This window comes from Pseudophryne corroboree, chromosome 4 (assembly GCF_028390025.1).
Source record: "Pseudophryne corroboree isolate aPseCor3 chromosome 4, aPseCor3.hap2, whole genome shotgun sequence".
NCBI lineage: Eukaryota > Metazoa > Chordata > Amphibia > Anura > Myobatrachidae > Pseudophryne > Pseudophryne corroboree.
Genome location: NC_086447.1, coordinates 206,407,846 through 206,435,382, shown reverse-complemented (window position 1 = coordinate 206,435,382; position 27,537 = coordinate 206,407,846). Strand labels below are relative to the sequence as shown.

Below are 27,537 nucleotides of genomic sequence, written 5' to 3'. Positions count from 1 at the left end.
ATGGCAGAAAACCACGGGATTTGGTGCCATCGAAGATGGTCTAAGTATAAGAAGGATAAGCACATGAGGGTTGAGGGCCCAGCTCGTGAGATCTTACATTCTAAAGGGGAGAGACAGACAGGGGTGACACAGATTGGGTAGACAGCGAGCGTAGAACAGGATTAGGATGAGATTAGGCTGGGTTTGGTGAAGAAGTGGCTCTTGTGACACACTATGGAGAAACACTGCTCCAGGTGGCAGCTTTCTAGGCTGCATGGTGCTGTGCCAAATATAAGTACCACAAGGAAATGAAGGTGCCTCCCCAAGCCCCTGCACACTAACCACATCACTCACCCAACTCCAGTTACGGCCCTGCACCAGAATGCCTAGTGCCTAGTCTTGCATTGTGGTGCAGTATAGAAATCTTACAAGATTTACTTGGAGAAGCATTTTAGGAGGAAAACCGAATACACTAAATTAATGAAAAGGGTGGTCAGAAAGTAAAAGCAGGCCTGATTTTGTTGTGACATTTTTACTGTCAACCATGCACTTTCCATGCTATCTGGCAAGCAAATCTAGTGCAGGTTAATGGCAGAGTTTCCAAACAATGGGGGTAATTCTGAGTTGATCGCAGCAGAAACTTTGTTAGCAGTTGGGCAAAACCATGGCCCTCATTCCGAGTTGTTCGCTCGCAAGCTGCTTTTAGCAGCATTGCACACACTAAGCCGCTGCCTACTGGGAGTGAATCTTAGCTTAGCAAAATTGCGAACGAAAGATTCTCAAAATTGCGAATAGAAATTTCTAAGCAGTTTCTGAGTAGCTCGACACTTACTCTGCCACTGCGATCAGTTCAGTCAGTTTCGTTCCTGGTTTGACGTCACAAACACACCCAGCGTTCGCCCAGACACTCCCCCATTTCTCCAGCCACTCCCGTGTTTTTCCCAGAAACGGCAGCGTTTTTTCACACACTCCCATAAAACGGCCAGTTTCCACCCAGAAACACCCACTTCCTGTCAATCACACAACGATCACCAGAACGAAGAAAAAACCTTGTAATGCCGTGAGTAAAATACCAAACTTCTTAGCAAATTTACTTGGTGCAGTCGCAGTGCGAACATTGCGCATGCGCAGTTTGCGGAAAATCGCTGCGATGCGATGAAAAAGAACGAGCGAACAACTCGGAATGAGGGCCCATGTGCACTGCAGGGGAGGCAGATATAACATGTGCAGAGAGAGTTATAGGCCCTACACACATGCCGATATTCTGAAAGATATGAACGATCTCGTTCATAAATGAACGAGAACTCGTTCATATCTTTCAGTGTGGAGACTCCAGCGATGAACGATGCGCGGCCCCGCGCTCGTTCATCGCTGATCTCCCGTCGGCTGTGCATGCAGGCCAATATGGACGATCTCGTCCATATTTGCCTGCACTTCAATGCAGCCGGGTGACGGGGGGAGTGAAGAAACTTCACTCCCCCCGTCACTGCCCCCCCGCCGCCGGGTTGCTCGTCGGCCGTATCGGCCGTCGGGCACCTCGGCGGCGCATCGCCGAGTGTGTAGGGCCCCTTAGATTTGGGTGTGGTGTGTTCAATCTGCAATCTAAATTGCAGTGTAAAAATAAAGCAGCCAGTATTTACCCTGCACAGAAACAAAATAACCCACCCAAATCTAACTCTCTCTGCACATGTTATATCTGCCTCCCCTGCAGTGCACATGGTTTTGCCCAACTGCTAACAAAGTTCCTGCTGCGATCAGAGGCAGAACTCTGGGAGGCAACGGAGTCATCTGCCGCCGAGCTCCTGCTCTGAAGGGGGGCACCTCTCCTCCCATTCTGTGACACCATTCAATTAAGTTAATTGATAGCTGCTGCTATCTATTCAGTGTCCGACTTCCTCACTGGTCCCTGCACCTTACAAATCACACCCTTTTCATTATACTGAATATACACATTTTACAAGTGTCATACCCAGGATTAGAAAGAAACTACAACCTACTACACTGGAAGCAGACACCTTACTGATGAAGCTGTTTGCTCCTGAATAGGAATATGAGAATTTTAACTATATGAAGATACTTCTCTGACAATTACACGTAACTTCATATGGTTAGAATTCTCATGCTTCCTCTACAGGAGCAAATAGCTCCATCAGTAAAGTGTCTACTGTTAGTGTAACAGGTCATGGGTTCTAATCCTGGGTATGACTGCTAAGAAATGTGTGATTTAATATAAAAGACAATTAAATGTATAAATACAGTATATACATTTTTTCAGAACACCACACACACACACACACGTGTGTGTGTGTGTGTGTGTGTGTGTGTGTGTGTGTGTGTGTGTATATATCTACATACATATATTTATCTTAATATAGTAAATAGGGGGGACCAATATTTATCTTGCCTCCGGGCAACTGGGATGAACTTATGCCACTGGCTGCGATCAACTCAGAGTTCCCCCCAATATGAGAGGGGCATGCATCTTGAAATTCTCTTACACAGACAGGGCCTTATTCAGTTGGGCTCAAGATAAAGCAAATTGTATTTTGCCCCCAACTTCGAGCAGCCACAGGCATGAGGTGACCAGCACTGCATAGGTAGAAAAAGCACCTCCCCCCCACGCAAGTAACAGGAGCAGATGCCGTCCCTAAATCAATGTCAGCATATGACTGGTAATAACAATAATAATAATGAGTTGCTTACACAAATCCTTAACATCTCACCATGCATTTTATTCTGTATTAAGTTAACAAAACTCAGCACGAAGAGGTCAAAATAAGCCAAATTGGAGGCATAGATTTTTATAAGAACAACAATCAATCACCGCTGTAATCTACACAAACGCCTTAACTGGGTATTGCTATTAAATTACTTTTATCAACTATCCATGACAAACATTGTTAATGGTATAAGATGTGAATAATCCTAATAAAACATATTTTGACAGTCAGCTGAGGGGTTGGCAAAATCACACAACGCAGCAGCTCTTCATGTGTAGCACATGCACCTTCTTTATGTTTGAGCGCATCAGCAGTATATGTGCAGGGGCAGACTGGGTGGCATGTTCCCCCTGGCTTGGGCCAGTATCCGACTGGCTTTGCAGTATAGAATGAGACCACAGGCTGCCTGTGCAGGCACATCATTCATTCACAGAATTTAGTCAACCAGAGTCCTGGATACAGGATACACTGGTGACCGATGCAGCTATGTCAGCGGGTGTGGATCATGAAATCGACAGTATCTAGGTCGACAGTGTTTAGGGCGACCACTATTGGTTTTCGGGTGGTTTACCCCATTTTCATATGTACTAACCCCTGGCCGCCGCGTTTTCACTGCACAGGGTATCACCATCTTTTGATGGCGATACCCTATAGAAGCCTATGGGCTTCTTACCGCCGGCCGCCGCATCCCGCCTCCTCTGCCATCCCGTGCCACTGACGCTGACCCCCCCGGCATAACTCTGTCTTGGCAGCCTGGACCCGGAAGTCAAACTCCTCCTCCCCCTAGCAACACAGCCGGAGGAGGAGGCGCCCAGGACAGCCTGGTGCTGCTTCCCAGCCTGGGAGGAGTGTGGAGACTGAGCCCAGGGATGTGACGGAGACCCCCCCGCACACCACCTCACAGGTATCGCGGGGGCCTCCGTCACCGCATTGAGATGTTAATCGCATATGTTAGTACATATGCGATTAACATCGCGGCGATGTATGTAAATACATACCGCCCATAATGACAAAAAAGTAGATACTTTGCTCTGTACCGCTGCCACGCCAAATAACCGGTGCATTCCACCTGTAGGGGAATCAGGGGTTAGCTCGTTCCACATCATTTTCTGCCTGACAATGGTCCCCCCTAATATCTTCCCCCTGTGGTGCCCAAGGACTCTTCTGCTCCTTCCCATACACAAGGAACAAGAAGTGAAAGCAAATGTAAGAATGTCTACATCTTCCTGTCATCCTCTCTGCGTTTCCACTGCCTGTGCCAATCTCTGCTCACAGGACCAGATATACAATGGGGCGAATGGGACTGTAACACCAGGCCTCTGCATAAAAACTGAGCCATCATCATGACACCCACATGTCGGCCATAATTCACAAGTATTAAAATTAAAGTTTTATCTCAAAATTAAACAATTCGGGTATTTTATGTACTTAGGGAGACACTACTGATTTTGCATGGTGTTCAATTTAATAATAATAGATTAGGGCTGATAGTGTAGGGGTGTACACCCCCACATAGCACTGGCCACGCCCATGCAGCACTGGTCACACCTCCTCCACTTCCCACAATAGGTACTCATTACCAGGCACATGTGGCCCTTAATCTGGCCCTGCTGCCCTTCTTATGTGCGCCAGCCTATATGAACGTCTCCAGTCTGTCCTGCCCTTACACTGTCTTTTTCAGTCTCTCTGACCATCTTCTGTCTGCGCCAGCCTCCCAGCCCTTCCCATTGTGCCAGCCTTTCTACACCAGTCATTCTCTTCTTTTGTGTGACTCTGTGCCCTTTCTGTCTACGCTACTCTCTGCCCTTCTCATATGCACTGGCCTCTCTGCAGCGGCATACATTCAACCAAGTGGAAAGCTAAAATTGTTATCCTGCACCGGATATTCGATATCTATTAAGCATTTTTTACTGAAAACCAGCTACTCTTGATATTGCAGGTAATCCTATCTGCGTCATAAACAGGCTGGAGGTGCTCCTGGAATTATGAAAAACTCATATTTCAAAAACATTGTGGGGACTAGCCCCAAAGAAAATTCCTTTTTTGGAGCACTCTTTTGAAAGAATTAGTGGTATAGTATATAGAGGGTTAATGAATAGTATTAAAACTTAACTTTTATTTCTTACCAATCTAAAATAAAGGGGAGAGTGTTCAAACACATCTAATATCAGACACTGAGGTAAGTATCACCCGCATTCAATGAGTGTCCCTATCTCCCATAATATCAATTCAAGAATGAACAAATGTGTTAATGCTAGTGTTAGATCATAAATGAACAATTGTGTTATTACTTGTGTCAAATCATGGATAAACAAATGTGTAAATACACCATCTTGTTTTCTATTGGGATCACAGCATATTAGTGGAATCACAGCGTATTTCGTATATGTCTCTAGGACTATCAGTCCCTATTCTAACGCACTCTCTGTGTAAACATACATTTATTATCTGGTTGAATTTTTAAAAGAAAAAAGTTTATGCACTTCTTGCAGTGGCATTGGATTATGATCCACACCCTGGCTACACTTTACATATGAGCCATCGCTGTACCAATTCAGCAGTGTTCCTAATCACATGCTCAGCTTGATTGAAACTTAGTTGCCATATCGCAAACTGTTGCAGAGCTGAATATTTTCAAAACAGTGTGGTTGCAGACAAATACAATGTATGTTTAACATTTGTCTTTGAGATTAGCACTCATCCTTGAGGTGGATACCATACGTATGTCATGTGACTCTAATAAATACAGGTCAAAAATAGCATTCAGTCACTCTAAACGTTTTTTCACACACTTCTCATATAGCACATCACTTTATCAGCTTTACAATATCCCTGAGCTCGTTCCCAGCTCAAGTTAGAACTATATTGAAAATGGCAATTAAATGCCAGTGATAATTTCTCTCCACTGTAATTCTGAATCAAACCACACACGGCCTCACAATTTTTTCTCAAGAGACACTTAAAACCATCACATGTAATATATTGCACCGGGACATGTCACTGCCCATGGATATTATGGGATATCATTTTTCTCACAGACATATACCTCCTTATTCAATTTCAGTAAGAGCATATCAACCTGCTAATTAACACATGAAAAATCATATACCTGGACTTTATCACATATGGTATGCGGTGAGGGACAAAATGTCACCTTATCATTCACCGTTATACCAGTGTGATCGGTCTGAGAAACATTTGGTCAATTAGGACCATAGGTGCACCTCTATTAATTTATTATTTTGAGGCCTCTATTTCAATTTTTAAGTGTGGATTGTGTCAGGCTTTTGTGTGATAGGTGGAGAGAAATAGTACAATCCAATGTACAATTACCCCCATCTGCTGCCCATCCTCATCAAGGGAGCGGAAGAAGGGTGAGAGTAGGGGCACTGATGGATTGATAGAAAAAAAGCCACAGTATCCCCTGGTATCTCCGTCTCCGGTGTTAGAGCAGTCCTGTTGCCATAGGCATTGCAGGGCTGCAATGCGCCGCGGAGACCAGTGGGATACCTGTGAAATGAGAAAGAGAGTATATGGACCTGAAAAACCAAAGATAATTGAGTACTCAATTAAGCTAAAGATCACTTGTTTGATTTGGTATAATGATATACTTTATAAGTGTGATCCGTAGCTTATGACCACTCAAGAGCACATGAACAAAATGAGACTATCTTACAATTTATAGTCCCAAACAATTTGATCTTATCACCATAAGCATTATTTTAGAATGACCAGAATTATTTGGTAAAACGGGGAAGCAGGATACTGCAATCTATAGGTATGGAAAAAAGGGGTATTCACCATAAGCATTATCTATAAATAAAAGTAATTGTTCATTAAAAGGGGAAGCAGGACACTACAATCTATAGGCATGGAGAGAGGGGTATATGTTGCACCACTCCCTGCGGCTAAACTTCTGCCACTTCGTAATCAGATCTTAAATCACACTGTCAGCTATTCAGCAGCTCAATAACCTTATTTGTAGTAGCGTTTAGAAATGCCTCTGGACATTGCAGTTTAAACTCCAGATGATACTGAGCATAGCTGGTTGCTAAAAAAACAGAACAGTTTTACATGCCCCCTGGTTTTAGACAGCGCTTAGACATTGCTGGTTACCACATCTCAAGGGGAGTTTCATATACCGTCCCACTTCTCCAGTCAATACGTCCCTAGAAGTGATTGCCACTGCCTGCTGCCGTGACTGATTCACTGGCTCCTGAGTTGCGGCTTCACCTGCTGCCCCATCCAACCTCTCCAGTGAGTGCGTCTCTGAAAGCGATTACCACTGCCGCTTGTCACGGCTGATTTGCCGGATCCAAAGTAGCGGTTTCACATGCCGCCCGGCACAGCGTCCTCCTGCAGAGAGGAGCTGATCAGTGGTGCAACATATACCCCTCTCTCCATGCCTATAGATTGTAGTGTCCTGCTTCCCCTTTTAATGAACAATTACTTTTATTTATAGATAATGCTTATGGTGAATACCCCTTTTTTCCATACCTATAGATTGCAGTATCCTGCTTCCCCGTTTTACCAAATAGTTCTGGTCATTCTAAAATAATGCTTATGGTGATAAGATCAAATTGTTTGGGACTATAAATTGTAAGATAGTCTCATTTTGTTCATGTGCTCTTGAGTGGTCATAAGCTACGGATCACACTTATAAAGTATATCATTATACCAAATTAAACAAGTGATCTTTAGCTTAATTGAGTACTCAAATATCTTTGGTTTTTCAGGTCCATATACTCTCTTTCTCATTTCACAGGTTTCCCACTGGTCTCCGCGGCGCATTGCAGCCCTGCAATGCCTATGGCAACAGGACTGCTCTAACACCGGAGACGGAGATACCAGGGGATACTGTGGCTTTTTTTCTATCAATCCATCAGTGCCCCTACTCTCACCCTTCTTCCGCTCCCTTGATGAGGATGGGCAGCAGATGGGGGTAATTGTACATTGGATTGTACTATTTCTCTCCACCTATCACACAAAAGCCTGACACAATCCACACTTAAAAATTGAAATAGAGGCCTCAAAATAATAAATTAATAGAGGTGCACCTATGGTCCTAATTGACCAAATGTTTCTCAGACCGATCACACTGGTATAACGGTGAATGATAAGGTGACATTTTGTCCCTCACCGCATACCATATGTGATAAAGTCCAGGTATATGATTTTTCATGTGTTAATTAGCAGGTTGATATACTCTTACTGAAATTGAATAAGGAGGTATATGTCTGTGAGAAAAATGATATCCCATAATATCCATGGGCAGTGACATGTCCCGGTGCAATATATTACATGTGATGGTTTTAAGTGTCTCTTGAGAAAAAATTGTGAGGCCGTGTGTGGTTTGATTCAGAATTACAGTGGAGAGAAATTATCACTGGCATTTAATTGCCATTTTCAATATAGTTCTAACTTGAGCTGGGAACGAGCTCAGGGATATTGTAAAGCTGATAAAGTGATGTGCTATATGAGAAGTGTGTGAAAAAACGTTTAGAGTGACTGAATGCTATTTTTGACCTGTATTTATTAGAGTCACATGACATACGTATGGTATCCACCTCAAGGATGAGTGCTAATCTCAAAGACAAATGTTAAACATACATTGTATTTGTCTGCAACCACACTGTTTTGAAAATATTCAGCTCTGCAACAGTTTGCGATATGGCAACTAAGTTTCAATCAAGCTGAGCATGTGATTAGGAACACTGCTGAATTGGTACAGCGATGGCTCATATGTAAAGTGTAGCCAGGGTGTGGATCATAATCCAATGCCACTGCAAGAAGTGCATAAACTTTTTTTCTTTTAAAAATGCAACCAGATAATAAATGTATGTTTACACAGAGAGTGCGTTAGAATAGGGACTGATAGTCCTAGAGACATATACGAAATACGCTGTGATTCCACTAATATGCTGTGATCCCATTAGAAAACAAGTTGGTGTATTTACACATTTGTTTATCCATGATTTGACACAAGTAATAACACAATTGTTCATTTATGATCTAACACTAGCATTAACACATTTGTTCATTCTTTAATTGATATTATGGGAGATAGGGACACTCATTGAATACGGGTGATACTTACCTCAGTGTCTGATATTAGATGTGTTTGAACACTCTCCCCTTTATTTTAGATTGGTAAGAAATAAAAGTTAAGTTTTAATACTATTCATTAACCCTCTATATACTATACCACTAATTATTTCAAAAGAGTGCTCCAAAAAAGGAATTTTCTTTGGGGCTAGTCCCCACAATGTTTTATTCAACCAAGTGGCCCAGAGTCAAGTTATAGTTTCAAGCCTCCCCCCTTAAAAAAAGGGTAAACAAATATGATGTGTGTGTGTTAGTGTATGTATACACACAAAGAACTTACATAGTTTTGTATATCGCTTTGAGACGGTCTACACTTTTTATACATAATTTTATTACAATAATTTTTGTATGTATCCACTATATGAATTGAGTTTTAATATCTGTGTATGTATCATACATTGAATATTTCTTTTAATTCCATGTAAAGTTTCAATTAATGTACAAGCGACCCTGTGACCCGGATATAATTTTAACTTAGAGTATAAATGGCCCATGCAGGCCCAGTCCTGTCATACTGCCTTGAGGAAGAGAGAGGTCCCGAAACGCGTCGGCATGGTATGACAGGAGTGCTATTGCTGGTGGAATAGTTACCAGACGGACGGAGTTCTTTTGGACCGTGGAGACAGGTTCCGGAGCCGGTTTCTCCCCACAATTACATCTTAAGGTCCATATCTTGTGGAAATCTGGTAAACCCCCACCTTGATTATTCATTATTGAGATGTGAATTTTGCAAAGTTTATATCAGCGTATACATCTTAAAGCACAGGTTCTCAAACTCGGTCCTCAGGACCCCACACAGTGCATGTTTTGCATGTCTCCTCACAGAATCGCAAGTGAAATAATTAGCTCCACCTGCGGACCTTTTAAAATGTGTCTGTGAGTAATTAATACACCTGTGCACCTGCTGGGTTACCTGCAAAACATGCACTGTGTGGGCTCCTGAGGACCGAGTTTGAGAACCACTGTCTTAAAGGCATTATACAAGGCGTTTATTCAACCAATATCTGGTAAACCTCCATCTGTACCCTTGATTGTCTAATTGCCGTTTTATGGTTTTATTGGTTATTTTCATTGTGTGATTGTATTAAAAATCTTATTATTGGAAACGTATTACACCATCTTTGGAAATATTTATTTTTCCACATATATGGATTCCAACTGTCTGAAGTATATATAAAGTCCTATGACAGAAGAACTGTGAGGGAAGTACCTATTGCTTATTTCTAGATCAGCGCACTGCATCTGGTCTAACTTCTTATACTCACGGTCTACAGGTACTGGAGCCCACAGTGTATTGGCAGGGTTCCAGCTGCGCTGTGATTTGGCCATCTGCAGCATGCAGAATCAGCGATCACTGGCGTGTCCCAGCTCTCGGTCCAGCAGAAGTGGAGCGTGTGTGATACCCCACACACAAGCCATATCAATGGTCCCTGGACCCTGCACTGCCCAGCATTACAAGGTGGCGCTGGAGTTGCAGCCATTAACAACCCCTCACCTGATTATATCAGCAGCAGTGCTGCAAACTTGGACGGCAGCAGGACCCAGAGGCCAACAACCGCAGCTTTGAGGATCAGGAAGCCAGGGACCCAGTGACTGGCTAACCCCTGAACCCGGGGGAGGAGCCTAGAGAGACCGGGAGATGCTGTGGTGATTCTAAGGAGGGATGCAAGACAGCAGTCAGAGAGAGAGAGAGAGAGCCCTGAGGTGACAGAGCTAATGACAGCGCTGAACAGAGTCAGAGTGATGACAGCAGCCAGTGTGTGATGGAGCCGGGAGTCAGAATGGTGGTGGCGACTCTAATTGGCGGGTAAAGCAGTATTGTGAGCTGTACTTTTACCTCAGAAAGCCGCATAGTTCACCTGAGCAACATCTTACAGTGTACTTTTACCTCAGCAGCCGCGTTAGTTTACCTGAGCAGCACAGTGAACAGTACTGTTACCTCAGCAGTCGGGTGGTCTTATACTACACCCTCAGCAGTCATCTTGGAGTAAATAGAGAGAGCTCTACCCAAATTGGTGTATAACCAGTTATTTTGTGTGACTTAGTGCTGCAGTAACAGTCACCAGCTACCTTAAGAAGTGGATTAATTAGCACCTATAGCAGGGAGGATTGCCATTATTTATTATTACTGCGAACAGAAGGAATTATATTTCTGCTACCACAAATAGGGAGAACTGCTTGTCACTTGCTTTCTTCTAATACATAATACCAGCTACCTCAGGACAGGTGGGACTGACTTTCAACCCACCCCCAAACACTCGACCACTAGTGGCTTATCACAAGTGCACCATTATTTGCAGCAGCTCCTGCTGAGCGGTACCAGGCAGGAGCCACCCTGTCCCCTATTGCAGGTGTTAGCATGGCTCCTGGGACAGTGCCCATTAACTCTGCAGCAGTAGCAGGTGTTCCACAGAGCTCTGCTGGAAGAGCAGCGCTCACACTTGGATCCCGCTGTAAACCACACAGGTAATACTGTACATGCAGGTGCCCCCACAAGGCTTGGAGCCCAAAGGCAGGCCTTCTCCATTGCCTCTGGGAGTTACCACACTGCTTCTTTGCCTTTTTCTCCTACACCAGCCTTTCTGCCCGTCCTTCTCTGTCTTTAGTTTCTACTCCTCTTCTCTCTGTGCCAGACTTCTGTCCTTCCTGTCCCTTTTCTATCACTTTCTATCATGTCTGTTCCAGTATTCCTGGCCTTTTCTTGCCTATGCCAGCATTAACTACTATGAGGTTGACAGTGGCTTGAATTTAATTGCACCGTTTAATGAAATAAGAATGATCGAAGATCGTATTCCAGAGTCTAGGAAATAGGAATAATAGATGGGCTGATTTTGTACCTAACACCATCTGCTCATGGCCCAATGCACTGTGCTTGCCCCATGGGCAACTTCTCCACTGGCTCCCTTCTTCAATCTTTTCACTGCTTCATACATCTATCCCTGTGTTCCAGCCTTCATGGATGGCATATGTGCCAACATGCCCATATCGTACTGTGTCTACAATAACACATCACTTCTCCAATCAGAAGGAGCCACAAGTGGTCGTAATCGGAAGATATGGTTGGCTGTGTTCATATTGCTGCAAACGTATGTTTTGCTCTGTACACATGTGCAGAAGTAAAATGCATTTTTCTCCGTAGCAAAATTAATTTCCCTTCCATCCCATCATGACCCCCAATATGTACATTTGGGACTCTGCTAAAACAGTACCTGAGCTGCTGTAAGCAGGTGGGATGACACTCAGGAGAAGGACCCAGCACATAGTCAGTGAATCTGTGGAATAAAAGGCAAAAAGAACACAAGGAATTACTTTTCAGGCAACGTTTACTAGCAGGAATTCTAGAAAAGTGGAGGAAGCAGCAATTGGAGGTACATTTTTTTATGAAAAACAAATGTAACTTCATATTGTATATAAAAATAAGATTTTACTTACCGGTAAATCTATTTCTCGTAGTCCGTAGAGGATGCTGGGACTCCGTATGGACCACGGGGAATAGACGGGCTCCGCAGGAGATAGGGCACTTTAAGAAAGCTTTGGATTCTGGGTGTGCACTGGCTCCTCCCTCTATGACCCTCCTCCAGACCTCAGTTAGGGAAACTGTGCCCAGAGGAGATGGACAGTACGAGGAAGGATTTTTGTAAATCTAAGGGCGAGATTCATACCAGCCACACCAATCACACCATATAACTTGTGATAAACTTACCCAGTTAACAGTATGAACAACAACATAGCCACGGTATCACCGAAAAACAATAACATAACCCTTATGTAAGCAATAACTATATACAAGTCTTGCAGAAAAAGTCCGCACTTGGGACGGGCGCCCAGCATCCTCTACGGACTACGAGAAATAGATTTACCGGTAAGTAAAATCCTATTTTCTCTAACGTCCTTGAGGATGCTGGGACTCCGTAAGGACCATGGGGATTATACCAAAGCTCCCAAACGGGCGGGAGAGTGCGGATGACTCTGCAGCACCGATTGAGCAAACAGGAGGTCCTCCTCAGCCAGGGTATCAAACTTATAGAACTTTGCAAAGGTGTTTGTCCCCGACCAAGTAGCTGCTCGGCACAACTGTAATGCCGAGACCCCTCAGGCAGCCGCCCAAGAAGAGCCCACTTTCCTAGTGGAGTGGGCCTTAACCGATTTCGGTAACGGCAATCCTGCCGTAGAATGCGCCTGCTGAATCGTGTTACAGATCCAGCGAGCAATAGTCTGCTTTGAAGCAGGGGCGCCAACCTTGTTGGCCGCATACAGAACAAACAAAGCTTCAGTCTTCCTGATCCGAGCTGTTCTGGTCACATAAATCTTCAAAGCCCTGACTACATCCAGGGACTCAGAATCCTCCAGGTCCCTTGTAGCCACAGGCACGACAATAGGTTGGTTCACATGAAAAGATGAGACCACTTTTGGCAGAAAGTGAGGATGAGTCCTCAACTCTGCCCTATCCACGTGAAAAACCAAGTATGGGCTTTTATACGATAAAGCCGCCAATTCTGAAACACGTCTCGTCGAAGCTAACGCCAACAACATGACCACTTTCCATGTGAGGTATTTCAACTCCACAGTTTTAAGTGGTTTAAACCAAGGTGACTTGAGGAAACGTAACACCACGTTAAGATCCCAAGGCGCCACCAGAGGTACAAAAGGAGGCTGAATATGCAGCACCCCCTTCACAAAAGTCTGTACCTCAGGAAGAGAGGCTAATTCTCTTTGAAAGAAAATGGATAAGGCCGAAATCTGGACCTTTATGGACCCTAATTTTAGGCCCAAAGTCACTCCTGTTTGAAGGAAGTGAAGTAGCCGGCCCAAATGGAACTCCTCTGTAGGAGCAGCTCTGGCCTCACACAAAGAAACATATTTCCGCCATATACGGTGATAATGTTTTAACGTCACGTCTTTCCTAGCCTTGATCAGGGTAGAAATGACTTCCTCCGGAATTCCTTTTTCCGCTAGGATCCGGCGTTCAACCTCCATGCCGTCAAACGCAGCCGCGGTAAGTCTTGGAACAGACAGGGCCCCTGCAGCAGCAGGTCCTGCCTTGGAGGAAGAGGCCACGGATCTTCTGTGAGCAACTCTTGTAGTTCCGGATACCAAGTCCTCCGTGGCCAATCTGGAACAATGAGGATTGTTCTGACCCTGCTTATTCTTATAATTCTCAATACCTTGGGTATGAGAGGAAGAGGAGGAAACACATAGACCGATCTGAACACCCAAGGTGTCACCAGAGCGTCTACCGCTACCGCCTGAGGGTCCCTTGACCTGGCGCAATGCCGCTTTAGCTTTTTGTTGAGACGGGACGCCATCATGTCTATTTGAGGCAGACCCCACCGATCCGCGATCTGTGCAAAGACTTCTTGATGAAGTCCCCACTTCCCCGGATGCAGGTCATGCCTGCTGAGGAAGTCCGCCTCCCAGTTGTCCACCCCCGGGATGAACACCGCGGACAGCGCGCTTACATGGCCTTCCGCCCAGCGTAGAATCCTGGTCGCTTCTGCCATGGCCACTCTGCTCCTTGTTCCGCCTTGTCAGTTTATATGAGCCCCTGCCGTGACATTGTCTGACTGAATCAGAACCGGTCTTCTCTGAAGTAAGTTCTCCGCTTGGCGCAGGGCGTTGTATATGGCCCTCAACTCCAGGACGTTGATGTGGAGACAAGTCTCCAGGCTTAACCAGAGACCTTGGAAATTTCTTCCCAGTGCCACTGCTCCCCAGCCTCTAGGCTTGCGTCCGTGGTTACCAGGACCCAGTCCTGAATGCCGAACCTGCGACCCTCTAGAAGGTGAGCACTGTTCAGCCACCACAGGAGAGATACCCTGGTCCTGGGAGACAGGGTGATCCTTAGATGCATTTGTAAATGGGACCCGGACCACTTGTCCAAGAGGTCCCATTGAAAAGTCCTTGCATGGAATCTGTCGAAAGGGATGGCCTCGTATGAAGCCACCTTCTTCCCCAGGACCCGCGTGCACTGATGCACTGAAACCTTCTTTGGTCTCAATAGGTTCCTGACCATGGTCATGAGTTCTAGAACCTTTTCGATCGGAAGAAAAATCTTTTTCTGGTCTGTGTCTAGGATCAGGCCCAGAAAGGTCAGACGTGTTGTAGGAACTAGCTGGGACTTCGGTATATTGAGAATCCAGCCGTGTAGCTGCAACGTCTTCATGGACAGAGACACGCTGTCCAGCAACTTCTACCGAGATCTCGCCTTTATTAGGAGATCGTCCAAGTATGGGATAATTGTGACCCCCTGCCTGTGCAGGAGCACCATCATTTCCGCCATTACCTTGGTGAAAATCCTCGGGGCCGTGGAAAGCCCAAACGGCAACGTCTGAAATTGGTAGTGACAGTCTTGCACTGCAAATCTCAGGAATGCCTGATGAGGGGGGAATATTGGAACATGAAGGTATGCATCCTTTATGTCCAGGGACACCATCCAATCCCCCCCCTCCAGGCTGGCGATGACCGCCCGGAGTGATTCCATTTTGAACTTGAACCTTTTCAAGTACAAGTTCAGAGATTTCAGGTTTAAAATAGGCCTGACCGAACCGTCCGGTTTCGGGACCACAAACAGGGTCGAATAATATCCCTCTCCCTACTGGAGAGGAGGAACTGTGACAATCACCTGTTGAACCTACAATTTTTGGATTGCTGTCAACACTAACTCCCTCTCTGACGGGGAAGTCAGCAGAGCCGATTTGAAAAACCGGCGAGGAGGCAAGTCTTCGAATTCCAGCCTGTATCCCTGAGCAACAATCTCTATTGCCCAGGGATCCACCTGCGATTGAACCCAGACGTGGCTGAAAAACCGAAGACGAGCCCCCACCAGATCTGCCTCCCCCCGGGAAGCCCCAGCGTCATGCGGTGGACTTTGCAGACGCAGGGGAGGACTTCTGCTCTTGGGAACTAGCTGTGTGCATCTTCTTTCCCCTGCCCTTTCCTCTGGTAACAAAGGACGATCCCCGCACCTTCTTGTTTTTATTGGAACGAAAGGACTGCATTTGATAATGAGGTGCCTTCTTAGTATGCTGCGGGGGGACATAAGGTAAGAAATTCGACTTACCGGCCGTAGCCGTAGAGACTAGGTCCGAGAGGCCGTCTCCAAACAACTCCTCCCCCTTGTACGGCAAGGACTCCATGTGCCGCTTAGAATCGGCATCTCCCATCCACTGCCGGGTCCACAGGAGTCGCCTAGCAGAAATAGACATAGCATTTATTCTGGAGCTTAATAAACAAATGTCTCTCTGAGCATCTCTCATATACAAGGCAGCATCTCTGATATGCTCTATGGTCATTTGAATGGCATCCCTATCTAAGGTGTCAATCTCCGCAGATAAGGAATCTGCCCATGCCACAACTGCACTACAAACCCAAGCCGACACCATCGCCGGTCTAGCAATAGTACCGGAGTGAGAGTAAAGTGCTTCAAGGTAATTTCCTGCCTGCGATCGGCTGGTTCCTTGAGGGAAGCCGTATCCTGAGAAGGCAGTGCCACCTTTTTGGAAAAGCGTCCCAGCGTATCCTATCAGTTTGTGGAAAAGGATACGCCATAAGAATCCTTTTGGGAACTTGTGGTCACCTATCTGGAGAGACCCAAGCCTTTTCGCACAATTCACTTAACTCAAATGATGATGGAAAAGTGACTTCAGGCTTTTTCTCTTTATACATGTGTACCCTCGTGTCAGGGACAGGGGGTTCCTCAGTAATATGCAAAACCTCTTTAATGGCCATAATCATGTATCGAATACCTTTTGCCACCTTCGGCTGTAATTTTGCATCCTCATAGTCGACACTAGAGTCAGAATCTGTGTCGGTATCTGTGTCATCGATCTGGGATATGGTGCGCTTCTGAGACCCCGACGGGCCTGGCGCTATAGGGACAGGCATGGACTGGGTACCTGACTGATCCCTAGCTTCTGCCTTGCCTAACCTTTTATGCAATAGATTTACATTTGCATTCAAGACATTCAGCATATCCACCCATTCCGGTGTCGGCGTTGCCGACAGCGGCCTGACATTCAAAAACTTCCCCTCCACCGTAAGCGAGCCTTCCTCGTCAAACATGTCGACACACGTGTACCGACACACTTCACACACACACACACACACACACACACACACAGGGAACCCCTTTTCTGAAGACAGTATCCCTGTCAAGGCCCTTTGGAGAGACAGAGAGAGAGTATGCCAGCACACACCCCAGCACAATAACCCTGGAGACCAACACAAAATGTTTTTCCCCAGAAACGCTGTGTAATATGTAAACCGCCAATTATGTGCCCCCCCCCCCCTCTCTTTTAAGCACCCTTTCACCGTGTGTAAGCAGGGAAGAGTCCGGGGAGCTTCCTCTCAGCAGTGCTGTGGAGAGAAAATGGCGCTGGTGAGTGCTGAGGGAGAAGCCCCGCCCCCTCGGCGGCGGGCTTCTGTCCCGCTCAAACTTAGTAAAATATGTCAGGGGCTCTTTTATATACATGTACAGAGCCCACCTGTACATGTATATAGTCTTTTTGCCATGTAGAGGTTATATTGCTGCCCAGGGCGCCCCCCCCCCCCCCCTGCGCCCTGCACCCTTACAGTGACCGGAGTGTTGTGTGAGGTGTATGGGAGCAATGACGCACAGCTGCAGTGCTGTGCGTTACCTCAGTGAAGCTGAAGGCTTCTGCCGCCTGAGACGTCTTCTGACTTCTGTACTTCTGGCTCTGTGAGGAGAACGGCGGTGCGGCTCCGGGGGTGGACGCCCAGTAAGAACCTGCGTTCACCCCCTCTGGAGCTAATGCTGTCCAGTAGCCGAGGAAGCAGAGCCTATCTTTGACAAGAAGGTCTGCTCCTCTCTCCTCAGTCCCTCGATGCAGGGAGCCTGTTGCCAGCAGTGCTCCCTGTGAAAAAGTAGTAAAAAGTAGAAGAAAAATCCAAACAAAAATGCTTTCAGGCAGAGAACTCTGGAGAGCTCTCTACAGTGCACCCATCTTGCTCTGGGCACAGTGTAAAACTGAGGTCTGGAGGAGGGTCATAGAGGGAGGAGCCAGTGCACACCCAGAATCCAAAGCTTTCTTAAAGTGCCCTATCTCCTGCGGAGCCCGTCTATTCCCCATGGTCCTTACGGAGTCCCAGAATCCTCAAGGACGTTAGAGAAATAGGATTTTAATTACCTACCGGTAAATACTTTTCTCGTAGTCCGTAGAAGATACTGGGGTTCCATTTAGTACCATGGGGTATAGACAGGTCAACTAGTAGCCATGGGCACTTTAAGAATTTGATAGTGTGGGCTGGCTCCTCCCTCTATGCCCCTCCTAGGAAACTGTGCCCGAGGAGATGGACATACTTTGAGAGAAGGCTAGATAATGATAGCGGTGAGATTCCGAACCAGCACACACAAACCAGAGAAAAGCTATGCTAACCCAACTTTAAACAGGAACAGCAACAGCTGAACCAACAATACTTAACTAAGTAACAGTGCAGGAAGAATGAAGCATCGGGCGGGCGCACAGTATCCCCTATGGACTACGAGAAAAGGATTTACTGGTAGGTAATTAAAATCCTATTTTCGTTTATGCCCTGGAGGATACTGGGGTTCCATTTAGTTCCATGAGGATGTACCAAAGCTCCCATACCGGGTGGGAGAGTGTTGAGGTTCCTGTAGAACTGATTGTACAAACTGAAGGTCCTCAGATGCCAAAGTATCAAACTTGTAGAAGTTAGCAAACGTGTTCGAACCTGACCAAGTAGCTGCTCAGCAGTGGTGTAAAGCCGAGACACCCCGGGCAGCCACCCAGGAAGAACCCACCGACCTAGTAGAGTGGGCCTGTACAGATTTTGAAACCGGCAAACCTGCCGTGGAATAAGCATGCTGGCTAGGGAGCCTGATCCAGCGTGCAATTGTCTACTTTGAAGCAGGAAATCCAATTTTATTGGGATCATATAGAACAAACAGCGAGTCAGAATTCCTGTGACGAGCTGTTCTCTTTAAGTATACCGTCAAAGCCCTCACAACATCCAAAGACTTTGAAGTAGCGGAAGTGTCGGTGATAACCGGAACCACAAAAGGTTGGTTGATGTGAAATGCAGACGCCACTTTCAGAAGAAATTGCTGACGAGTGCTGAGCTCAGCTCTGTCCTCATGGAAAATTAAATAGGGGCTCTTGTGAGACAAAGCCCCAAGCTCCTACACACGTCTTGCTGAAGCCAAGGCAAACAGTGTGAAGGTCTTCCATGTAAGATATTTTATGTCCACCTCCTGTAATGATTCAAACCAGTGCAATTGGAGGAACCGCAGCACCAAATTGAAATCCCAAGGTGCCGTGAGAGGCACAAAGGGAGGTTGGATGCACAGAACACCTTTCAAAAACGTCTGGACCTCAGGGAGAGAAGCCAATTGTTCTTGAAAGAAAATGGACAAGGCCGAAATCTGGACTTTTACGGAGCCCAGACGTAGGCCCACATCCACACCTGCCTGCAGAAAAAGTAGGAAACGTCCCAGGTGAAATTCCACAGCAGAATATTTTCTGCTCTCACACCAAGAGACGTATTTCTTCCAAATACGGTAGTAATGTTTAGACGTTACCTCCTTCCTAGCTTGGAACATAGTCGGGATAACTTTGTTAGGGATCCCTCTTCTGGCTAGAATCAGCTGTTCAACCTCCATGCCGTCAAACGTAGCCGCGGTAAGTCCTGATAGATGAATAGGCCCTGTTGCAGAAGATCCTTGCGAAGAGGTAGAGGCCATGGATCTTCAAGGAGCTTCTCCAGAAGGTCCGCGTACCAGGCCCTTCTTGGCCAGTCCGGAGCAATGAGTATTGCTTGAACCTTTTCCCTTTTTATTCTTTTGAGATTTCTTGGGATCAGAGGAAGTGGAGGAAACACGTACACCATCTGATAGACCCATGACTTGACAATCTTCCTTGAAACTGCACCCTCTGGATGACTGCTCCCCAACCTCAGAGGCTTGCGTCCGTGGTTAACAGGATCCAGTCCTGAATTCCGAACCTCCGACTCTTGACGAGGTGAGAAATCTGTAGCCACCACAGAAGGGAGATCCTGGCTTTTGGCGACAGACGGATCCTTTGGTGCATGTGAAGATGCGATCCAGACCATTTGCCCAACAGATCGAGCTAGAAGGGTCTTGTGTGAAACCTTCCGTATTGAAGCGCCTCGTAAGAGGCGACCATTTTCCCCAGAAGGCGAATGCATAGATGCACCGATATCCGGGTTGGCTTCAGGACATCCCAAACCATTGACTGGATTACCAATGCCTTTTCCAATGGAAGGAACACTTTCTGCTACTCCGTGTCCAGTAACATTCCCAGGAATGGGAGCCTCTGTGTTGGCTCTAGGTGAGATTTCGGAAGGTTCAGAATCCACCCGTGATCCTGGAGAAGTTTGGTTGAGAGACCAATGCTGTCCAGCAACCTCTTCCTGGACGGCGCCTTTATTAGAAGATCGTCCAGGTACAGAATAATATTCACTCCCTCCTTGCGGAGTAGAAACATCATCTCTGCCAACACTTTGGTAAATACCCTCGGTGCCGTGGAGAGACCACATGGCAGGGCCTGGAACTGGTAGTGACAGTCCTGCAGTGCAAACCGTAGATAAGCCTGATGAGGCGGCCAGATAGGAATGTGAAGGTACGCATCCTTGATATCCAGAGACACTAGGAATTCCCCCTCCTCCAGACCTGAGATCACTGCTCTCAGAGACTCCATCTTGAACTTGAACACTCTTAAGAACGGGTTCAAGGACTTGAGGTTCAGAATTGGTTGCATCGAACCGTCCGGCTTCAGTACTACAAACAAGTTGTAATAGTACCCCTTGTTGTGCAGATGAGGTGGAACTGGAACAATGACTTGAGTCTGTACCAGTTTTTGGATGGCCTTCTTGTCTCTTGTGAAGCTGGTAAACCTGATTTTAAGAATCTGTGAGGTGGGAGCTCTTGGAACTCCAGTCTGTAGACCTGGGAAATAAGATCTATGACCCAGGGATCCGGCGCGAACTTGACCAGATGTGACTGATGAATTTTAGTCTTGCTCCCACCTGACAGTCCTCCAGACATCGCGGTCCACCATCATGCTGAAGGCTTTGAGGAAGCAGTACCTGAGATCTGTTCCTGAGCACCTGCAGTTGCTGGTTTGGTGGTTTATCTCTTGCGCCTCTGGAGGCCGTAGAAGCAGCTCTGGATTTTCCCTTAAACTTGGCTGTCCGAAAGGACTGTAAATTTGAAGCTGAATAAGCTTTCCTGACGGGGGGAGCTGCGAAAGGAAGATACGTAGACTTACCCGCAGTAGCTTTGTCTAGTTCGTCTCCAAACAAGGCCTCTCCTGTGAATGGTAGGCCTTCCACATCTTTCCTGGAGTCTGCATCAGCAGTCCACTGGCATAGCCACAAGCCCCTGCGTGCTGACACTGCCACATCGGTGGTGCGTGTATTAAGCAAACCAATCTCTTTTATGGCTTCCACCATAAAGTTTGCAGAGTCCTGTATATGCTGCAGGAGTAAAACAACATCCCCACTAGACAAGGAATCTAACCCCTCAATTAGGTTACCTGACCATTTAGTAATGGCTTTTGTGATCCACGCACATGCAATAGTGGGTCTCTGGGCGACCCCAGCAGCTGTGTACATTGATTTGAGTGTAGTCTCAATTTTACGATCAGCCGTGTCTTTTAGGGAGGCTGCACCAGGGAGAGGCAATACAATTTTTCGTGACAGCCTAGAGACTGATGCTTCCACTATCAGTGGATTAACCCATTTTTCCTACCCTCCAGAGGAAAAGGAAAAGATGAGAGCAATCTTTTAGGGATTTGAAATTTCTTATCAGGATTAATCCACGGTTCTTCAAACAGGGTATTCAATTCCTTATACACAGGAAAAGTGACTGAGGACTTCTTTTTTTACATTAAAATGAGATTCCTCACACTCTTCTGAAACCTTATCAGGAATTTTCAGACCATCTCTGATAGCCTCTATTCCCTGTGACAGAGTAGCATCCCCTCCTCCAAATCCACCTCACCCTCCTCCATGTCTGACCCGTCAGCGTCAGAGTCAGACTGCAGGATATGGGCCAGAGATCGTTTTTGCAGACAAATGGGAGGGGATTGAGATGCTGGTTTGGGGACTGAGTCTCTATTCATAAACTCATCCACAGTCTTAAGTACTGAGTCTCTTTCTCATTGCGGGATAGCTTTGTAGAAATATTTGAGATCATTCCAGTAATGGAATTAACCCACTCCGGTTCAGCCCTGCTATTCTGGGAAGGTGCACTGACCTGAGTAGTGAGCCCCCTGGTGAAGAGGAACACTCCGCTGTACAAGAAACACACTGCCTGACATAATGTAAATTTGACAGCACACACACACACACACACACACACACACAAAGGGTAAGCACAATTAACCCACAAAGAGCCCTTCAGGGAGACACAGAGTTATTTGGAGCCAGCCCCCACCGCACCCTTATCGCTAATGCGAAGCTTAGCCAGGTCACAGACTAAGTACTCTGATAGGGGACTTAGTACACTAATAATCGCTCCCCCCTGCTATGACCCCCTGGTGCCACTGAGGTAATCTGGAGTCTCTCCAGAGGAGCTGCGCGTCCCTGTCAGTCAGCGTCTGTCTCCACTGCAGAGGGAAAATGGCACTGGTGAGCTGCTGGATCCGCTCATAGTGAAGGCCCCGCCCCTTCAATGGTGCGCGGTCGTCCCACTTTTTTTATACTGGCTGAGGTAATGTGGTGCTTAAAATGGAGAGAAAACCATTTTGAGGCTGTTTTTGCCAGTGGGGGTACTGTGTACAGTGTACTGAGACGCAGCTGTTTACTGTGTCTGGAGACACATTCCGCCCCGGTTAGAAGCTGAGCGTCTCCGTACCCTCATGCCACCATAATGGCCGGCGACATGCAAGTCGGGACGCCGGCTTAGTTCTAACCACTCTTCATTCTTCTGGCTCTGTTAGGGGTGGCGGCGTGCTGCGGGAATGTACGCTTGCCGTGATGGGGCTTGCAAATAGTTCCCTCAGGAGCTCAGTGTCCTGTCAGCGGGGAACGGGACCATTAACCCTTCAGGTTGGGCCTTTCCCCTCCTAAGTCCCATGAAGCAGGCAGGCTGGTGTCAACCAGTCCTGCCTGAAAATAACAAACATATAAAATAACTGCAGAAAACCCTACAGGAGCTTCCATAAGCGTGACCGGCTCCTCCAGGCACATTTTCTAAACTGAGTCTGGTAGGAGGGGGATAGAGGGAGGAGCCAGCCCACACTATCAAATTCTTAAAGTGCCCATGGTGCCCATAGTGGACTCATTTAGGACGCAAGAGAATTTTTTTTTTAATCTCTAGTTTATAACCTTAAAGTTATTTGATTTTAAATAAAAAGACCTACATTGCAAAGCACTATTTACTTCCACATCCTGCTTCCTTCACTTACAGTATATAGAGCTGTGTTCATGCAAATATTGCAACCCTGGCTGTAGGGGCAATAAACGTGTGTGGAGGAGGGCAATGTGAGGGGAGTGTGGCGAAAGAAGGAAACTAAATTGGACACGATTCCACACGCTCCTATTTGTGCCTTAAGCTGCATACACGTGGTGCGATATGGACTATGTAGTCCATATCCGTAGAAAAGAAAGGACATATCGTACCGTGTGTATAGAGCTTGCGATGCCAATGTGCACTCCTGACTAGACCGTGCAGGCAGCTCAATTTTGACTAGAATGTTGCTAATCTAGTGCATATCGGTACCTGTGTACAGTACTGACCGATAAAAGCCTGCAATACTGATATACGTCATCATAGCCCAGTATTTAAATGACCTATTTCTAGTATAGCCAAAATTGCACCATGTGTATAGTCAGTATCGGTGGTTCTGGGCTCCGGGGAGTTCAAGTGAAATCGCAAAGTCAAAATCGTCCATAGCCAAAATCGCACCACATGTAGGCCCCTTAACTATGGACAGCGCAATATATCTCTGTGGTTGCAGCCTATGTGACTTGCTAAATAAAACAAATCTAGTCCCATGACTGAGACATACTTTGTGGAACCATATCCAGAATAAATAAACTGAATTACAATTTCATTTATTTTATTACCCTTTACCTGAAATGTATTTACCGCAGCCAGGCATGCAGAATTGAAGTAGGATTTTTGGAATACTGGATAAGCTAATATTTTACATTGTCCACAAACTGACAGATTCACACCTCAGCAAGAAACATCAGGCACTTCCTATGCCGGGTCCGATCAGGGTTTCGAACATAGTTCCAATGCATGTCACAGCCGGGTCAGACCCCGTGCACACCACAGGCTGGACCCTGCATATTGGCAGGTAAACCCCTTTGAGACAGTACCCATGTGAAGTCTGCCTACTCTGCCGGCCCTTGGAGATTACATCATCTCCAAGTGCCAGTGATCCAGCATCCGTATACTTTTAGTGTGACCCGGGTCGTGCCATTCACACTGCATGTTACCCTGGTCAGTGCTGGGTTTGACCCTGGTAGCTACCAGGTTTGGATTACCGGATAATGTGACCTGAGCAATTTTTATCAGACCTTTCCCCACAAAACCTTGACCCGGGTTGCATCGGCAATAACCCAGGTTACAAGTTTGGTGGAGCCCCTTTTTCCATCAAACTTAGGAGATCCAAAAATTGGGGGGTGAGTCAGAGCTGATCGTAGATGTGCTAAATTTAGCACATCTACGATCAGTTTCTCTGACATGCAGGGGGATGCCCGGCACAGGGCTAGTCCGCCCTGTATGTCAGAGGCCATACCCCCCCCTCAAGGGTGCGAAAGCAGCTACTCGCCGCATCCTGTGTTGCAGCCGCCATAGCCCTCCCCCGCAACGGTCCGGACCGTGCCCCACCAACGGCGTTCTAATGCTGTTGGCATGCCCTCTCCTGCCTCGCATCTTTCTGTCAATCAGGCAGAGGCGATCTCACAGCCCTGAGATGCTTTCGCATCTCACTGTGCCTCACTGGATGAGCACGCACAGTGCGGCCGCTGCGCATGAGCACCCCCTAAAGGACTTCAGACTGATCTGGTCTGAATTAGGCCCTGGGTTCCTGACATTGTATACAGTTAATTGTCATCCAAGCAGGCAGCAATAGCAATAATAACTCTCATTCCCTGAGTCTCATCTGGACCCAATAAGCATGGTTACATGATACCTGGCTAATGCTGACAGTAACCAGATCAGTTACTATAATTAATATATATATATATATATATATATATATATATATATAGTCGAAGTCAAAAATATTATACCCCCATGCATCAAGTACAAACACCACACAGAGTGGCCTCCATGCGTGTGCTTGTTCTGCCGTGCGTGCGCATACTCGCACGTTGTGTATATTGGCTCACGAGGTCCTGCGTATTACCGCGTGGTATGAGTAAATACGGTAGCACATGCATTCGCATGGAAAAGCCACAAAGACATATCTCATACTTAATCCACATAGCACATAATTTACACATAGCCTACACGCACCACACCAGCAAGTTACATTTACTTTAGAAATGGAACAATAGAGGGATTCAACTTTACAGGATATGAGGGGACAGAATTAGGTTAGGAGGTGGTGTTTGGTATCCAGTTGTACGGTATTGCAAGGGCAATATTCCGGTGGCAGTTTGCAGAAAGTAGCACGCTCCTGCGCATAGATATGCACAGGAATATATTATTAATATCACACTGTATGTACTGTACTCTTGATATTCGGTGGGAACCCAGTGGAAGACATCTGCAAGTACACCTGGACTAAGCATTGCCCATCTGTGCAAACCAACCTATGACCCTTCATGTACTGTAAATGACCAGCTCTTTGACCTATGAAAGAAGAGATTACAGTTTCTTTTGTTTCATGCTTTGGACCATTGTATAAAACCAAGCCTCCTGGCTGGCCTCAGTCTATTCTCTGAAGGTCATCTATTCAGATTGACTGAGGACCGGAACCGGGTTGCGCAGGCGAACAAACGTATGTATCCATTGATTGTAGCCTTTTCTCTTATGTGATTGTATTTCTGTTGTACCCCCTTTTGAGTAAATATTTGTTGCTGGGTTGGACCACCACATTACATAACAACTGGTGTCGCATTGCTTTCCTGTTAGGGGTTAAAGTGTATTCCGCCGCACGTGTAGCTCTTTTGTGCTTATAGCGTGACGGTGTGCTTACGCAACGTGTACGCATTTCATAGGGGTTTCACACACATGCTTAGAGGGTTGCAGCAGCCTGAACATTTCTGTATTTAAGGTATTGCTTTCTTTCTTCCTGTAAGTTAATCAGACTTTATCAATATATATATATATATATATATATATATATGTATATATATATACACAGTGTACACGCACACATTGTGAAATAATAATTTTCATTATTGATGTAATAAATGAATAACATTTTTTTATATTGGAATGCTTTTTGATTGACACGAAGTTACTTTTTACAACTTCTCAGTTGTTGCATTATTCTGAAATCTAATGAGTGTATAAGATTAAATGTACGGCTTTCTCTGTCAGTGCCTTCCTGCGGCTGGTAAAAGTTATGGTAATGTTACTTATGCTGCTTTGCTTGTGTAATGGGGTATGGGGCTATATATATATACACACACACAAAAATAAACTATGTTCACAAGTTTAAAGCTCACTCAATATATATAATGTGTAACTTACAGTTCATCACTGCATAGATCCACTAGACTTCTGTAGCAGTCACTGGACTTCTTGGGTTTCACCCTTTGCATCTGCTTTAGGGCTCCTGACTTCCAGTCATTCACAGTGAATCCTAATTTTCTCAAATATTGACTCTGTCCTGTCTCACTGTGTGCAAACAAAAGGCAGTGTCACTCTAAACTATTACAGCCCTCTGTGTGGGAGGACAGATCCAGGTAGTATATAGCGTACACAACCCGCTGAGTGTCATGTATTTAAAAATGAATGTGATGTAAAACTGAGGTTGAACTAAAAGTGTAGAAACTGGAGTAAAATTATAAAAACATAGATGTAAGACTTTTACCTATTTATGGCTCATTGGAAGCTCTACAGAGCAGGGGAATCATTGTCAATGTGTTTGTCATGTCTACTGAATGGTATTCTCAGTTTATTTGAGAAAATAGGATTTTAATTACCTACCGGTAAATCCTTTTCTCGTAGTCTGTAGAGGATACTGGGGTCCACATTAGTACCATGGGGTATCGACGGGTCCACTAGGAGCCATGGGCACTTTAAGAATTTGATAGTGTGGGCTGGCTTCTCCCTCTATGCCCCTCCTACCAGACTCAGTCTAGGAAACTGTGCCCGAGTAGACGGACATACTTTGAGAGAAGGATATAAAATTATAGTGGTGAGATTCCAAACCAGCACACACAAACTAGAGAAAAGCCAAGCTAACCAAACTTTAAACCAGGAACAGCACCAGCTGAACCAACAATACTTAACCAAGTAAGTGCAGGAAGAAACGAAGCACTGGGCGGGCGCCCAGTATCCTCTACGGACTACGAGAAAAGGATTTACCGGTAGGTAATTAAAATCCTATTTTCTCTTACGTCCTAGAGGATACCATGGGGATGTAAGAAAAAAAAAAAAAAGAAAGAGAAGAAAGAATTCGAAATGCCCTATGGTGGTGCACACAGTCTTGTATTAAGATATAACATTTATTGAATTATATGTTAAAACCAGCGAATATTAAAAGGAAAGTAGAATCGTGTAAATAGAAAAGAAATAGTGGGGGGCGTGGCCTAGCTGGCATCA

The 27,537-nt window shown here is 45.8% G+C and overlaps 1 protein-coding gene across 3 annotated transcripts in view; it reads right to left on the bottom strand.

Annotated features, from left to right (window-relative positions):
• Positions 1-26,600, bottom strand: part of LOC134909208 (vitamin K-dependent protein C-like) — a 109,120-nt gene extending 82,520 nt beyond the window's left edge. For 2 of the 3 annotated variants that reach the window (XM_063915855.1, XM_063915856.1), the window contains exons 1-2: positions 26,461-26,600; positions 12,014-12,076 (exon numbers count right to left, since the gene is read on the bottom strand). In XM_063915855.1, the coding sequence (XP_063771925.1) occupies positions 12,014-12,076; positions 26,461-26,467 (70 nt within the window). In that variant the 5' untranslated portion in view covers positions 26,468-26,600. The remainder of the gene's footprint in view (positions 1-12,013; positions 12,077-26,460) is intronic. The other variant, XM_063915854.1, reaches the window with a different exon arrangement.
• Positions 26,601-27,537: the final 937 nt, after the last annotated feature.